The 17,566-nt window shown below is 38.2% G+C and overlaps 2 protein-coding genes across 22 annotated transcripts in view; both read left to right on the forward strand.

Moving 5' to 3' along the window:
* The window catches only part of Paxbp1 (PAX3 and PAX7 binding protein 1), a 30,833-nt gene extending 24,556 nt beyond the window's left edge, over positions 1–6,277 (forward strand). Inside the window, exons 15-18 of the mRNA XM_003467194.5 lie at positions 22–88; positions 1,621–1,767; positions 3,337–3,491; positions 5,114–6,277. Of these exons, the coding sequence (XP_003467242.2) occupies positions 22–88; positions 1,621–1,767; positions 3,337–3,491; positions 5,114–5,231 (487 nt within the window). The 3' untranslated portion in view covers positions 5,232–6,277. The remainder of the gene's footprint in view (positions 1–21; positions 89–1,620; positions 1,768–3,336; positions 3,492–5,113) is intronic.
* Positions 6,278–9,179: 2,902 nt separating this feature from the next.
* Positions 9,180–17,566, forward strand: part of Synj1 (synaptojanin 1) — an 86,507-nt gene continuing 78,120 nt past the window's right edge. For all 21 annotated transcript variants that reach the window (XM_013149744.3, XM_013149746.3, XM_013149747.3 and 18 more), the window contains exons 1-2: positions 9,180–9,329; positions 10,334–10,479. In XM_013149744.3, the coding sequence (XP_013005198.1) occupies positions 9,235–9,329; positions 10,334–10,479 (241 nt within the window). In that variant the 5' untranslated portion in view covers positions 9,180–9,234. The remainder of the gene's footprint in view (positions 9,330–10,333; positions 10,480–17,566) is intronic.

Here is a 17,566-nt window from a genome sequence, read left to right on the forward strand (position 1 = left end):
TCTTTCTTTTGTTTTACTTAGTGTCTTAGAAAATAAGAATTCTGGACCTTATTTGTTTTTTCAACGACAGTTTTGGTCGTCAGTTAAGGTATGTGCCCTTAGACTGTGTAAGACTTTAGATGTTGCTTTCATATATTTGGAAAGTATGTTGACTTTTGAGTGACTGCTTAGATCTATTTATATACAGAAAAGCTGAATTTTACAAACTATTTTTTTTCCAAAAGTTTATTCAAGTTGCATAGTTCCACAGGCAAATTCTATGTGAATTCTGAGTTTCCGAGTATTACATGTTTTCTTTTCTCGGGTGAAAGACAGCCAGACAAAACTTTTCTGGAGTGGCTGTTCGTACCAGCAGGACAGAAGTTTCCTTTGTGCCTGCAGTGTTGGTTGAAAAGACATTTTCCTGTCCCTGTTGCTTTTGTTCCTTGGTTGAAAATTGACTGACCATATATGGTCATGGAAGGATTTTTTCAGGGAAGAAATATGGACAAATTGCTGTTGCAGTGCTAATGGGTTGAAGCTGGTAAGGAGAATGATAATGAAAATGAGGACTAGTGTTTATTGCTTATTTACTGTGGGCCAACCATTGTGCCACTCCCTTTACATAGATAATTTTGTTGGGATTCTCAAAGCAGCTCCATAAGGTAGAAATTATTCTCACTTTGTGGACAAGACAGTAAGGCACAGAACAATTTGTCCAGGGTCCTTCCCTGCGTGACAGTGGAAATGGGAATTTAGCCCAAGCTAGTTTGCCTTTTGAGTAGCTCTTCTCAGCTGGACTTGTGAGAGAGTTAATATCTAAGGCCTGAGGTTTGTGTAATTCTGTTCCTATGTATCTAGAATAGGCAAAATTGAGTAGTTGCTCAGATATTTCTGTAGGTTTCTTTTATAGAACTCTGTTACAGTGAAAGGCTGTTCCACAGCTCATGCTCATGCAAGAGTAACTGCAGGGTACTGGAAAAGATGATAGTGGCTTGGATTGGGGGGGTGAGTGATGGTGGGAGCTAGAGAAAAGGGGTAGACTGCATGGAGATGGCATCACATAACTTGAGGCTGAGGCCGGAAATGACTTCCAGGCTTTTGGCCTGAGAAGTTGGTTGAATATTACCAGTTGGGAAGTATTCAAGAAACTAGAAATTTTTATGGTGAGATGGGACAGGGCTTCTGTTTTCATTTTATATGTGTTCATTTTATATATGTTAAACTAGACAAATTTGAGACTTCATGGGATATAACTCAGTCCACATTTATGAGTTTTATAGCTAGACAGTCTTACAGTGAGAAAAACAATCTCCCATCTTTCTAGGGGTCCGTGGGATTAGTGTCTAATAATTTGAAGCAGAGGACACTCAGAGCATTGCTAAATAACACTGTCTGTGATGATGGTAATGTTCTGCATGTGTACAGCCAGTGTGGTAACCACAAGCTACGTGTGGCTATATAAATTTTACCTTGTTGGAATTTGACAGTCAAATTTTGTGTCATTCTAAGAAATATTTGGTACTTTAAAAGTTCCTACTAATATTTTGGCAAGTCATTGTTTACTGTATTTTATATGGTCTTTTACTAGGTAACAAATTTGTTCTAAATTGATTGACATTGCTTTCTTTTCCTTCCTAGCTATTAGGAAATTTTCTCCAGTGGTATGGTATTTTCTCAAATAAAACTCTTCAGGAATTATCAATAGATGGTTTATTAAATAGATACATTCTGATGGCTTTTCAAAATTCAGAATATGGAGATGATAGCATCAAAAAAGCCCAAAATGTAAGTTGAGTAGCATATATTATAATTTTCAAAGTATGTAAGATAAAATAAATTTTCTTCAAAGGATGTGAGATTTTTATGAAATATGCTTTAGTTATTAGTCTTGGTATAAGGTTGACAGTTTACCTATCCAGATTATTCCAAAGTCTCATATCATTTTTTGTATAAATCATGACTATAATATCTGTCTGTCCCCATCCTTAGTGTTTTTGTAGGTGTTAGTAAAAGTTTACATTTTGGGATAATAATCTCATCATTGAATGTATGCTACTTTGAGTGTTACTGATTAACTGCTTACTTCTTTCATTTTGTCTCATTTTTGATACGTAATTCATGTTTTCCATCAGTTGCACAATTTTTTATTTTATAAAATATATATTTGAAACAAATGAATGAAAATTTACAAATATGATAGCAATGCACTACCCTGAATTGGTTTTGTTTCTGGTACCAGGGATCAAACTTAAACTTACTATGCAGGCACTTAAGCCATTGAGCTAAATCCCCAGCCCTCTACAATTCATTTGTGCATTTTTCCTCCAAAAGTAGACATTGGTTTTCACTATTACAACCATTAGCATTAGGAAACTAACAATATATATTAGGAACCCTTCCTGATGTGCATTTTGTCATTTGTGTCAGTAAAATTCTTCAAGGGCAAAAAGTACCCAAATTATGGGCTGCATTTAATTGTAATGTCTCTTTAGTCTTTCTTAATCTAAAAGAGTTCTTCAGTCTTTCCTTGGCCTTCATAATCTTGACACTTCTGAAGATGTTAGGCTGGTTATTTTGTCTGTCAATTTTCGTTTGCCTGATACTCTTTCATGATTAGATTCAAGTTCTGCATCTTTAATAGAAATTTTCTCAGAGTTGACTCCTATAACCTTATATAACAAGTTTATTTAGTTCAGTTAGGATGTCCTGGAAGACTGGAAAATAAAACAATTGATTATTGCTTTTATGCCCTAATTTATCCTACTGCGAGTACCTGACCCACTGGCTGTCATGGAAATATAGATACTGGTATAGTTAAGTGTCTTAGTTACTTTTTTCTTGTTGCTGAGACAAAATACTTGATGTCCAAATGAAGGAAGAAAAGGTTTATTTAGCTTACAATTTTTGTAGGTTTTGGTCCTTAATCACTTGGCTCCAAGGCAGAGTGGCGTGACACAGGGGCAACTGTTCATGGTGGTGACAAGCAACAAGAGTGAAAAGAGCAAAAGGGGGAAAGCACTCTTCCTTCTCTCTCTTACATTGCATATCAGCTACTCCCCCCTGGGCATGTGCAGCATGCACACCTCCAATCCCAACACTATGCAATGAACCAGTCACAAAATGCTAGATTCAGCTGCTTCCATGACTACATGAGGCTTGCGGGGGCCATCCAAACATAAACCATAACATTAATGTAAGAAGTCAGGTTTAAAAACAAATCCCTTCAGAGTAATTAATTACTGTAGTTCAGTAGCACATCTTCTAATTAAATATGTTATATTTATTATCTAAACTCACCTTTTAGATATTTTTATTTATTCTAACTATTTTATTTTGCATATTTCTTCCATGTAGGTAATTAATTGTTTCCCCAAACAGTGGTTCATGAACCTGAAAGGAGAAAGAACTATTTCTCAGTTAGAAAACTTTTGCCGATACCTTGTACACTTAGCAGATACAATTTACAGGAATAGTATTGGATGCTGTGATGTGGAAAAAAGAAATGCAAGGTAATTTTTTTGGACTTATTTACTGATACGGTAGTCTATAATTTATTTAATTTTCAGATTTAGTATTACTAAAATGGTATTTCGTGATAGCCTTTTTTTTTTTTTTTTTTTTTTTTTTTTTCTATGACAGAGCCTCTTTATGCAGTTTAGATTGGTCATGAGCTCATTTTGTAGCCCAGGGTGGTCTCAAATTTGCATCAATCCCCTGGCTTCACCTTGTAGAGCACTGGGATTAGCAGATGTGTGCCACCACACCTGGCTGTCATGTCTTACTGTGTATTCAGGCTGGCCATAAACTCACTATAAGCCCAGACTGGCCTCAAACTTGGGACAGTCCTTGTGCATCAGCCTCCTGAGGGCTGGCATTATAGATGTGTGCCACCATGCCTGGCTTAGAATACTTTTAAGTTGAATTATTTTAAATAATCTGTGTTGTAAACCTACCAAAAGTAGACATTTTTTATTTTTGCAGTTTTTCTTCTTTTTAATGTTAGTTATGAAAGTTATTTGGAAAAGATTTCTGATAAGAACCAGCACAAAGATCACTGTGTCTATTCAGTGAAGAATTAGGAAGGTTGCAGGCTCTTAAAGAAATGATTATGAAGCATGGTCCTTTAAGACTCATTATTTGTATGTAAATCCTGGAAAAGAAGATCATTTAAATCCAGTGTATATTGAAAATTATATACCAGGAGTTCTTCATACTCCACTTTGTATTTTTCTTTGTTCATATCATAGCTGAAGCTCATCACTCATTAATTTTGGGAAACAACTTATGCATAATTTTTAAAAGTGTTGCTATGAGGGTTACAAATTTTGACAAATTATGGTCCTTCTCTAAAAGATGCTTAATGCTTAGTATTATAGGTTTGTAGAGATGAGACAATATCATGCCATGTGCTGTTTCTCATGAGTGGTTTAGACCAAATACTAGGAACAGTCATTCTTTGAATGTGTACTTCCTGTGCCAGCAGCACCAGACCTGCTTGGGGGATTGTAAGGCTCTGTCTGCCACGTTGGAACTCTGGGGTGTGCCTGGCTGGTTTGCATTTTACTGACTGTCTGAGTAATTCTCATATTGCTAAAATGTAGTGTTACTTTATAAGACAAAGTGATGTCTAGCTGGAGTGATAAGGAAAGTGAGTTAGGCTCTGAGATTCAGTGAATTTCAGAGGGCTAGAAATTAGGCAGCCTCCTGAATCCCAGGTGTGCTCTAAAAGAACTGTGCCCTTGATTTGGGAAAGAATGGGGGCAGAGTTCTGGAGGAGTTGGGTTGCTTTCTTTTCTGTCTTGATGTTGCTGGAAATCATTGAACTGAAGTTATCTTGTTTTTAATACTGATTTCCCTTAGCCAAGCATGGTGGTGCATCCTTGTAATCCCATATCTTCAGGTTCTCTTTGGAGGTGGTCCTCTTTCTCTGGGTCATTTAAACATACACAGATTTTATTTTATGTGGATAAATAATAAAAAGCTTTTATTTGTTGTAGCTTATATATCTTTATTTTCCATATTTTAAAATGTAAGCTTGGGAAAATTGACTGCAGAATTATGATCTTTAAGATAAAAATTTCCCTTAAGGCGATTAATGAAATGATGGTACGTTTTCTTTTTTTCCTTTTAGGGAAAACATTAAACAGATAGTGAAACTTCTTGCAAGTGTTCGAGCTTTGGATCATGCTATGTCTGTTGCAAGTGATCACAATGTGAAAGAATTTAAGTCTTTGATCGAAGGAAAATAGATACATGAGACTGAAAGCCTATTTGCTTTAATACCATTCCTAGTGTATATATTTGTATATATGTAAAGTTTCTTAAACTGTAAAATACTGATTCTTGTTTTAATACAGAAAAGCCCCACCCGTATTCAATTCTGTGTCCTTAAATGCAATTTCTTCAGAATGAAAGGAATTGAGATAATTTCTAGGAGTCTATGAGAATGTTTTCCTTACTGCCTGTCATACTTTGTTTACAGAAGTATTTTGTATGATCATTCAGATTAACTCTTAGTTAACTGTCCTTTAAATGCTGTGTGCAGTGTAAATTGTATAATTATGCATATATATATTTATACCACCATGGACTTTCACACTGGAGATTTGTGGTGTTTTTCTACAGAGGAAGCCTTTTAACAACAGAAAATTATCCAGTAACAAATTTTCTTAGGGAAATTACTATACCGTTGCAACAAAAGGGCTGGCAAGTGACTAAATAAATGTTTATCCCCTTTTGGTTAGCGTTGCTATCACTGTAGCTGTGCTGCCTTAAAATTAAGAGCTGAGTTATGGACTTAGTCATTGAATGAATGTTGAACTTAATTTCTTGAATCAGCATTACAGGCAACCTTGGGTTTAATGAAAATTAAATAATATATGCAGTATACTCTCAGATGAAACATAGAAGTTTAATTTTGAAAATAATAAGCCCACAACCTAAATGCATGGTTTAGGCTGACTGTCCTGTCTCATTCATGACTTTATTACCTGCCCAGCTTACAAATACATGCATTTGAATTTTAGTAATCTATAATTATATTTAAAAATCCCACATATGTGAGTTGTATATGCAATAAAGAATACGCCTTGCTGATTAGCCACACCCAGACAATATCCATGGTCTTCTATAATGTTTGTACCACAGTGTAAATATTCAGAGAACTTGTTTTAAAGTTTATGCTTTCTGATTCTGTGATTTTCAAAAGAGGAATTTTTTGGAAATTAAGGACTATTGTTTGATAATTATATATGTAATTAAGCTTTAGCCAAGCATTAAATTAATTTTTAAATAATTCTTTGTTGTATTTTGCATTTCAAATGACAATATAGTGAGACTATTAACAGGTTCGTGTGCAAAGTATAGATAGACCAATGTTAGACACAATACCTGCTCAGTCAGTTTTATTTTTATTGCAAGAACACTGCTTATTCCTGCGTAGTCATTATGGATAAATTTTTTGTTAAATCTTGATGGCTCTCTAAATAGAATTACAGTCAGAAGATTAATTCTTATCTTCAGTAAACATCCCTATGTATTTGGGTCTTAAACTATGTGTTTTCAAACCTGTTAGATGTTTACTCGCCCTCTATCTGTTTTTAAGAACTCTTACAGTAAACTTTGAGATGTTATTTTGTGAAATCCTTTAGGCTACTTAGGTTTCAAAAATAAGTTTGAATACTATACAAGGATTTCTATGCAAGGTGAATTTAGCTTGAACTGTTCATGTAACATAAGTAGTCTTCATATCTCAACCAGAAAATACCATTTATTTCATTTGAAGGAAATTCCCATTTGTAAGAACAAATTACCACAAATTAGGTGGGTGATTTAAAACACATTTATGTACTCATGGTCTGAAGTTATAAATCAAATGTTAGCAGGACCAAGTAAAGGCTCTAGGCTCTAATCCTTCCTTACCCCCTCCAACTTGTGGCTGCTGATACTCCTTTTGTGATTACACTGCTCAAGTCTCTGCATCTTGCATCTATCTTCACATTACCTTCTCTGAGTGTATCTGATGTCCCTCTGCTTGTCTGGTGCCTGCTTACCTCCTTTCTCTCACCTCCCCCTTTCCCCGCCAATGGGGTCTTACTGTGTAGTTTGGGCAGGCTTTCTTGAATAATCTTCAAGATCCTAATCATGTTTTCAAAGACCATTTCTACCTAAATTACCGTTCACAGATTTGAGGGATTAGAATTTGGATATTTTGGGGAGTGGTATTTTTGAGCCTGTCCCAGGCCTCTCAAGTTTCAAGGGTCAAGAGCATACCCTTAGGTATTCTGTATGTAGTATACATTCTACATACCCTTAGAATCTCAATAGGAAGTTAACAGATATTCCTTAACACTGTATTTTGTCAGTCTACCCTAAAGGTGTTTAGTGTCAATTTGTAGCTGTTTTCAAACATTGTAATAAAAGAAATATAAATAGGAAACAAGGGCAAGAAAAATTATGTATAAAAGTCCATTAGTAAAGTTACCTTTATGTATTTGAAGCCACAGCTGTGAATGTAATTCATGACTAAAATTGTTTCAGGATCAGGAAGAGCTCTGTCTTGATTCTGGGTTTAATTTGAAGAAACCTGTCCCAACCCTATGGTCTTGTCTGGTGCCTTACCTCAGTCCAAATCAAAAGGAACCAGAACCAAGAATAGGCACAGGGCCTGGTGACTTCCATCCTAAGGAAGGAGGAATTTTGCGGTTAGTTTTAGAGAAACAAATGTAGAATCTGGGGTTTGGGTAAGCAGGTTTGGCACTTTCATTTGTCATAAAAAGAGCTGCCATTCAGTGCGATCCAATTACAACTGTCCTGAGGCCATTCCTTTGTAATTTTTTTTGCTGGTACATATCAGGGCTGTAGAAGCATTTTACTTCAAAAAAAATCCATTTTCAGAAATCCTACTTCTCTGTCACATGTAATTCTCAACTGGAATAGGCTTTTCTAGGAAAAAAATGAGTAACTGCAGACTAGTTGGTTATTTTAATGCTAATTTTGAGGCAGTTGTGAGCAACCACAGTGTATTTTTATTAAGAGTGCTAAAAGAGAAATTTGTAATTGTCAGACCTAAATCTAAACGCCTTGAAATATGTCCTTGCTTTGGATGTAGATTCTTTTCTAATGTTTTTTAAGTCCGAAATGAGGCTGCATTATCCTGCTTCTCTAAAATGGGTGGAGAAGTGTTAAGTCACTTGACAGCCTGAAGGAGAAGTAATTCTGTACAGCACACACACCAAATTTAAATTTGCTTTTGCTGGCAAAATAAAAAGGAAGAAGTAAAGAAAAAAGCACAGGCAAATAGGGAGTTTCTCAGTGCAGGGATTTTCAGTTTTCAGTTCCACCTTGATGATTTCAACTTCATTGTAAGTTCTGTTAAATGGATATAGGAATACAGGTATGTGGGACCACAGGCAGTAATCAGGCACGATTTGTTGGAAGATGAGGATGGCATGAGAGAGTTTGACACAGCTGCTGGATTCCAGTTGGTAAAAACTATTGGTCATTATTGTGTGACAGCCATGTTCTGTTAAATTCAGCTTTGAAGGGGCTGGGGATTTAGCTCAGCGGCATAAGGACCTGCCTTGCAAGCAGGCGGTCGTGAGTTCAATCCCCAGTACCAATAAAAAAGAAAAAGACAAAAAAAAAAAAAAAAAATTCAGCTTTGAGCACCTGGTTGGTGACTTCCCACTCTCCCCTACATAAGCTGAGCATCATTTTCTGAAGTGTTCCGGAGTTCCAGAACACACAGGAAGGCAGAGAACAGAATGGTCGCAAATCAGGCCTTATGTGTTTCTGATTACCTACCCAAGAGCTTAGAATAAAACTGTCAGTCACGCTGCTGTCAGACACCATGGACAGCTCTCCCTGCACCTCTAGGTTGGCCCGAAAGGGGTACTACTGTCGCTCTTCGGGCGACACCCGGTTGCGTTCATCTGGCCGGGGGAGGCGGCAGAGGGTGGTCCTGACGCCGGGCTCGGGCACGTGCCAACCACCAGCCCCAGAGTTCTTCCCCGGAGTCCGAGGGGGCGGGCTGGTGTGCTACGAAGAGCCCAAGCGAGGAAGCGGAGGAGGCAAGGTCCTCCCCGCATCCTCGGGGCGGAGGACACGCGAGGAGCGACGGTCGCTGCAGGTGTTCGCTGGGCAGTCCAAGGGCTTCTCCGTCCGCCAGTTGGGCGTCAGGGTGTGGGCGGGGCTCCGTGAACGCCCCGCCCCTTCTCGCGAGGGGCGGCCCTCCGCCCCCGCCGCGGCGCAATGCGGAAGAGATGGGCCTGTTGGAGCGGAAGTGACGCTTCCGGGGGTTGTGGCCGCGGCAGAGGCGGCTGTAGGAGGAGGAGTCGGAGTAAGAGGTGAGCCAGTCGGCGGGGGGCGGGCAGCGGCAGCAGCCAGACCCACTGGCTGCCGGGCAGGCCGCCGGACACTTCCTGGAGCCGTCTCCACGGCCGCAGCCTCCGCGGGAGCGGTGAGGGGCGGCCGTGAGAATTCTGGGCGCGAGAGGGCGGGCGGGCGAGTCCGTGAGGAAACCCGGCTTGTGCGGGGCGCCCTGTCGGGCTGGGGGCTGTGGTGACAGCGGCTGTCAGGCGCCCAGCGGGAAGGAAACCGAGTCGGTCTGAGCACCAGGGCATTGCTTCTGTCGCATAATGGAGGCGTCGGGCTGCCTGGCGCCTGTTCCCCTCGGAAGGAATCGCTTTCCCGGGCAGCAGATTGCCCGGGACCTCCGGAATCCCGGTCGGGTCTGCGCCCCGACTGGTGACTTTTCCCGGTGGCCGTTCGTAGTGTAGCAGCCCCGCTTGTCACCCCTCAGCGGGCGTTGACCTGTGCTGCCTGCCCTGCCCTGCCCAGCGTGTGGCTCGGGAGAGCCAGAGGCGTCGGATAATCCTGTCCCTCCGGCCCCCTAAGGAGCTTTGAACCTGCCTCCTTAACCTTTCCTCCCACCCACCCCCTCCAGAGAACTGCCTTGAAGTTTCCCAATCGGTTCCCTTTCCACGTAATGACAAATCTTGAAGCAGGAAGCTGATAAACAACTCCGAACCAAAATACGCTCAAGATTTTTCCTTTTGATAAACATAAATTAACGAGAAACTCGTTTTGGTTTGTAACCAAACCGTTCCTGCACCAACAATGGCTAAAAGCCTGGCTTACCTCGTCACAATTGGTAGCTTTTCCTCTTTGCATTTTTGGTAAAATTTAGTGACTTGTAGGATAAATCATTGGCCCCCTAAGCTTCCTCCCCCCCCCCCCATTCCACCCACGCCAGTCAAAACCTGGCAGGGAGGGACTTGTGCATGTTGCAGTCCTTGCAGCAGAAGGAAAGCTCAGCCAGTTTCATTCGCTTTGCTTTGCTTGGTCACAGGGCTGCCTCTGAAGAAAGGAGAATGGCGTTCAGCAAAGGGTTTCGGATCTATCACAAATTGGATCCCCCACCTTTCAGCCTCATAGTGGAAACTAGGCAGAAGGAAGAATGTCTCATGTTCGAGTCTGGGGCTGTGGCGGTGCTGTGTAAGTCATCCGGTGTAACCCAGCTGGTTATGGTCTGTTTTTATTTGAAATTCTCAAATTCAACAATGGGTTTTGTTTTGAAGACAGCCGTCTTACTGTATGTCCTCTAGAGGATTATGCTTTTATTTTCTTTAATCAAACTTTATTTTCCCATGCACTTTTTTTTTTTTTAATCTTTTATCGGTACCGGGGATCGAACTCAGGACGGCCTGTTTGCAAGGCAGGTGCTTGTGCCGCTGAGCTAAATCCCCAGCCCCATTCCCATACACTTTCTTAGCAGGTGTTTGGGGAGGTGGAGGTTTATATTACAGGATTTTATTTCCTTGAGTTCTTTTGCTACTTCTAAAAGAGTATCTTTTTTGGTAGGGGATGTAGCTTAGCGGCACAGCAACAGCTTTGCAAGCTCAAGGTCATGAGTTTGATTCCCGGAACCCCCCCCCCAAAATCTTTTTTCCAAGCATTGTTGCAGTTTTTGTCATATCTCATAAACTCATAAAATGGTTTGCTTGACATTTTTACTACAATTAACAGAATTTCTTGTAGACTAGTTAGAACAGTATCCAATACTGTTGGAGTCTTGTGTTAAACCTTTATATTTTCTTTTCCATCCTTCTTTCCTTTCTTTTTATTATCATCATTATTATTTGTTTGTTTGTTTCTTTTTTGTGGTGCTGAGAATCGAATCCAGGGCCTTTCACATGGCAGGCAAGTGCTCCAAACCCTAAGCTACTTCCCCAGCCCAAGCCCTTTTATATATATATATATATGTATATATATATATATATATATTTTTTTTTTTTGGTCTTTTTCCTTTTTATTGGTACCGGGGATCGAACTCACGACTGCCTGCTTGCAAGGCAGGTGCTTATGCCGCTGAGCTAAATCCCCAGCCCCTAAGCCCTTATATTTTCATTACGAGAATTGTCAACAACTTCCAGAATTTCATGACACCTGATTTTTTTCATATTATTTCAAAATTATTTTGCTAGTCTGTTTTAAAGAAAAGAATTATCTTTTGCACCCCAAGAAAAATAATTTAGTAAGGTTTGCATTATTTCATAACATTTAAGTGGTTCTTTATTCATTATAGTCACTGCTCATTCTTTTTTTTTTTTATCTGTACCAGGGATCCAACTCACAACCACCTGCTTGCAAGGCAAGTGTTTATGCCACTGAGCTAAATCCCCAGCCCCTGCTCATTCTTTTTTTTTTTTTTACTTTTTTTTTTTTTTTTTTTTTTTTTTGGTACTGGGGATCAAACTCATGACCACCTGCTTGCAAGGCAGGTGACTATGCCGCTGAGCTAAATCCCCAGCCCCCCCTGCTCATTCTTATATAAATTCAAAATAGTATTTGAAAGGCAGGCTTACAAATAGAAGTGCTTAAATATTTTAATATTAAACTTTCTCTAGTCTTAATAATGAAAAACATAAGACCTTCATTTTTGCATGTAGAATATTAATGTCGGTTAAAGTGTTAACCTTACTAAAATAGAATTTTATCCTGGGGATAAGGGTAATAGAATAATAAAAAATCTTAAGCAAAGAACAGCACACAAGAAATATGTATATTTTTTGGTACATATAGTAACCTGGTTTGAGTGAGAGACATAGGTAATAAGTAGTTTTGGTTATATCAATATGGATTTAACTGTTCCAAATTGTGTTTTATATTTAAATAAACTGAAAATACCATGTTACAATAATAATCTGCATGGCATACTTTTTTTATTCTGCAAGTGTGATTCTTTTAAATTAGTCAATTAAACACATGGGTTGGGAAAGTCTCATATATGAGGTGTTTTTCAGCTGCTTTTTTTATTTGGATGCATTACCAAATTCATTAATCTCGTTTAAATTCTGATATTTCTTTAATAGGGTTACTCAATTATTTGAAAGTCATTGCTTAGCTACAAAATATTACTTATTATTTTTAGGATTATTGCCCCATAATGAGAAACCTGTGAGTAATCATACTTTTGAAACTTCCAGCAGCCATCTTTTATGCCAAATGAAATATTTAAAAAGGACTCTAAAACATCCTTGTTGGTGTTAATATTTGATTCAAAGGAGAATAACATTAACTCATGTTGGCTATGATAACTTATCTTAACAGTATTAACCCATCTAAACTATTGAGTGATTGTATTTTTGCTCCGGTCCTGTGCTAGGCAAGTGCGCTACCACTGAACCCCCTCCCAGCTCTTATCTTAACTATGAATTCTACTTATCTTCATTAGACTTAGGCTGTGTAACTTTCCCAGGATAAAAGTTTGACTGGTGCCTCTCTGTAAAGCTATCATAAAATAGATGTTTAATCTCTTGTTATGTTGTTTCGTACTATAAATTTTACAGTAATATTTAAATTATATTTTAAAATTTAAATTTAGTTTTTAACATACATAAAAAACATGAAAGTTATATATATGTATATTTTATGGAGTACTGTGTGATTGCTGTTTTGATACATGTGTATATATTGTGTAATGCTTAAATCAAATTGAATGTATTTCCTCAAACATAATTTTTTATAGTAAAAACATGCAAAATCCTTTTAATTTTTCAACATATACAGAATGTTATCTGTAGGCAGACCATTTTGCAATAGTAAAATACTAATATTTAAGAGCTAACAATACTTCTTATAATTATTTGACTAAGATGTTAATTTGGCATTTAGTTTGAGTGATACTAAGTTGTATATTCTACTGTACAGTTTTTTTTTTTTAAACTTTCACAGTTTCTAAATACTTGTATTCAGGGAACTATTCTTGAAAGATCTTGACATGTTCTGTCTGTATCTTCAGAAGCCTAACCCCCTGAATTTGAGTACATCATGTATATGAATCTACTAAAAGAATCATTTAAATTAATTTTTGATATTAAACCAAAGTGTAACCTGGTTTTCCAGTAAGATTGAGTTCAAACTTCTCAGCCTGTCAATCAATGCCTTCCCTAGTGGCCTTACTTGTTTGATCCAGTTCATCTTACAAGACGAACATTTTTTAATATAGTTTTGTTCTTTTTTCTGGTTATCGTTTGTGATTGGGTTTTTGAGACAGAGTCTTGCTCTGTAGTACAGCTGGCCTTGAACTTACTATGTAGTTGAGGCTGGCCTCTTGATCTGCCTGTCTCAGCATCCTGAATGCTAGGATTACAGTTGTGTATCTGTGTTTTTCTTAAACATAAATGATGAAAATGACGACCAGGACTTGGTCTTCATGTACCAAAAGTATATAATTTCAGAGATCAATAGTTGTCTGTATTGAAAGAGTAAAATTTTAAATTAAGCATTTTAGTCAACACACAGTGTTGAGAATTATCATTTATTTTTCTTGGTTTGTTACAGAAGAGCCATGAGATACCAAACAGGAAATCTTATCTTTCATTTTATTAGCATGCAGGAAGATAGAGGTTGCAAATGAAAATAGTTTCCAACTGTGGATCTTCTTGGCCACCAAACGTCCACTAACCCTGACCTAGAACTGCCTTTAGAGTCCCGTTGTAGGATTCCAAGAGAAAGTTTATACTGATGCTGTGACTTAATCAGTGTGCCAGTGGTTCTCAATTCTGGCTGTACTATAATCTCTTGGGGAGTTTCCACAAATACTGGTGCATGGGCACCAACACTCGCTCCCCCTGAGATTCTGATATCATTAGGTTGGGATGATAATTTCTGAGCAAAGTTTATATATTCCTTGCTATGATAGATTAGGAGATTACTTTTTTGGCTTGCAGAATAACCATATTTCCAGGATATTATGTCAGTATTATCTGTGATAGGACTACTAAATAATTTTCTTGAAACTTTCAGGCTGAATAAAGTGTTAGTACTCCCATACTGCTCTTGGTATATTGCTTTCATATCACAGGGAGCTGTGTTCACATCTCTGTGGTCGAATACTATACTAGGCTCCTTGTAAAGAAAGCCTATGTCTCAGTAGTGATGCATGGGACTGGATACTTGTATCACTGCAGTTTAGTACAGCATTGGACTCATTTGAAGAATAATTATTAAATGACCTTAAGGAGAACAACTGACTTATATTAGGTTACAAGGTTGACAAACTCACAGGTACTATATATTTATACACAGTATCTTTATTTATTTATGCATGCTATCCTGAGGTTTGAATGCAAGGATTCCTTTTTTTTTTCACATTATGGAATAGGAGTCATAATACTAGTAGGACTGTGTTCTGGAGATCTTCACAGAATGTAATAAAGCTTCAGTTCAGTTTCTATGAAACTGCATAATGTAAAAGTAAAAATAATGAAAAAATACTTTCTCTGGAAGCTTACTCTGCCAGTCACAAGATTAAGCCAGAGGTTTCTAACCTTTCCCTTTTCCTGGTGAACTTAGCATCTTATTAAGTTTTCATAGCACATGTAAGGCACAAGCAATATCTAATAGTTCTGTTTATTAAATAGTTCTGTATGACCAAACAATAAATATTTAACTCTCAGCAGTTAGTAACTGTTCAAGGAAGATAATGCCACAAAATGAAAATGACTAATATCCCTCATAAATAACAGCAGTTATTAGTGGGATGTATGTCTGTTGAATACTGAACAGCTTTTCAGTTGGTACAATACTGCCACCATATATTTCTGTTTTACTTTGATTTTCAATGATATTTTCTGCTTATCACAGCCACCAAAAACCTGGCTTCACAAAGATCATCTAAAGATTATTGTAGTCTAGGGGCTGGGGATTTAGCTCAGCGGCATAAGCGCCTGCCTTGCAAGCAGGCAGTCGTGAGTTCAATCCCCGGTACCGATAAAAAAGAAAAAGACCAAAAAAAAAAAAAAAAGATTATTGTAGTCTAATGTTGAAACTCTGAATTACCTCAGGCTAATAGAAGCTAATGTCCAGCATACATTAAGAATCTAGAATCTGTTTCTTTTAAAATACATTGCAGCTCCCCCAGGAGTTTGCTGCAGTAACTGGAGCATCTCAGCACACAGTGTGGCATTTGATGCAGTTTTTTCATTCAGTTTTGTGGGTTACACTTTTATCTGTGTTTTACAGATGTAGAAATAGGCTTGGAAAGATTAAGTAAATGCTCCATGGCATACTTCTTCTGTTTGTTCCCACTATAATTGTTGTTTATGCTGTTATGGGGGTGATGGCTATTATTTTTTGATTGAGGAATAAAGAGCAAAAGGAAGGAAAGCCAATAGGTCAGTTTAAAGTTAAGACTGAAATTGGTAGCCTTTTTAAAGGAATTGTTAAACTTGTGTTTTTTTCCTGTAAACTGTTCCTGTAAGCTAGTACATTAGAAGGGAAATATGGTTTAGTTTAAGGTTTTTAAATACACAAAATTTTTTTGCTGGTCCAAGTTAAATGTCAGGTTCTACAGTTTGGACACCAAGCGTGGTAGGTGGTAATGACAAGCAGTGTGCATAGTTTTTAAAATTTTAATTACCAACTACTGTCAGTCAGCACAATTGGCCTTTAGGTAAGTCACAGCATCCTATCTCTTGAAGAAAAATTTGCAAACTTAAAGAAGTTGACTTTTTATAGTTGACTTTTTTAGCAAAGATGTGATGAAGCTTAGGCTTGATACATATCACTCGTTTTCTTTTTATAATTTTGAAATGTATGTATTTAATAGAAAGTAAATAGCAACTTAAATATCATCTCTTAAAATGAAATCAACCTGGCTTTCCCAATATGGGCCTGTGGCAAGGTTAGACTACTACTTTAGGACCAAACCAGTAGTTCTTAGGTTGGGTTGGGTTGGGTTGGATTATTTTGTTTTGTTTTGTTTTGTTTTGTTTTGTTTTGTTTCGTTTCGTTTCGTTTCGTTTCGTTTCGTTTCGCTTGAAGAGAGTCTCACTATGTAGTCCAGGCCGGGCTTGAACTCATTGTAGAGCGCAGGCTTGCCTTGAACTTGTGGCAGTTCTGCTGCCTGCATCTCTTCTGACTGCTGGGATTACTGGTGTGTACCACCATATAAGTAGGTTGCATTTACATTTCTTTACTGCTTTAGTTTTGCTATGAGGAAATAAAGACAGAATGTCTCTCTATCTGAACAATAAAACTGCATTAGATGAGTTTATTATATGACATCAGGTCTATCAAATGCCTAATTTGTCCTATAAAATATAAATGTCCCAAAAATAGGATTTTTGCTTCAAACCATGGATGTTATGATTTATATCTGGATCCCCCCCGTAAGCCTCTTGTACTCATATGTGGGCCTTTGGAAGGTAACTGGATTATGAGGACATGACACTCATTGGTGGGTTAGTTCACTGATAAATGTATAGGTAAATGTGATGTTGGGAGGTGAAGCCTGTTTGGAGGCAGTGGGTCACTGGGGGTGTGGCCTGGAAAGATCTCCCTCCCCTTCCCTTGATCTCTGTTTGCTTTGTGGCTGCCATACCATGAGCAACCCGTCTCTGTTGGCCATGGCCATGCTATTCTGCCTGGGAGCCAATCAACTGTTGACTAAAACCTCTATAAACTGTGAGCCAAGATAAACCTTTTCTCCTTTAATTTGTTGAGTATTGTGTCTCAGCAGCAAAGCACACAACTAAGACAAAAATGGAGTAGCAGAAGCTGGATTTCCCTCCCTTCAGTAACAATCATAACAGTAATAAAATGAACAAAATGCATGCAATGATTGTCAGACATTGAGCACTAGGTAGCACAAGTTGAAGCTTGAGCGAAGGAAAACAAATGAGATGTGCCTTAAAATTGTTCCATAACTGCTGGGAGAGCTTACATTGCTTCAAGGCCACAGCAGTGGAGGATGTACTCATCTTGAGCCTTGCAGGTTCCCAGAGTTGAAGAGACAGAAGAGGGAATATGTGGAGCCCAATGCAGCTGGATCCTGCAGGGCCGAGTACCAGAAAAGAGATCACCAAAAGGGAACAAGCAAAAACATTTTGGGATCCTATAGGTTTGGAAGTAATTCATTTTAAACATCCAGAGTGAAGAAATCGTGTATTGTGTGGGAAATTGGATTGCACAGTCAAGAGTCTATTGCTTTAAAAATGGGCAAAATAACCCTAGACTAAATTCAGCTCTGGTCCTGCCTAATAAAGCTTAAATGGAAGATCCTCAAGGGTCATACTGT

Source organism: Cavia porcellus, unplaced genomic scaffold, assembly GCF_034190915.1.
Source record: "Cavia porcellus strain 051 isolate PalLab524CR breed Dunkin Hartley unplaced genomic scaffold, mCavPor4.1 scaffold_7, whole genome shotgun sequence".
Lineage (NCBI taxonomy): Eukaryota > Metazoa > Chordata > Mammalia > Rodentia > Caviidae > Cavia > Cavia porcellus.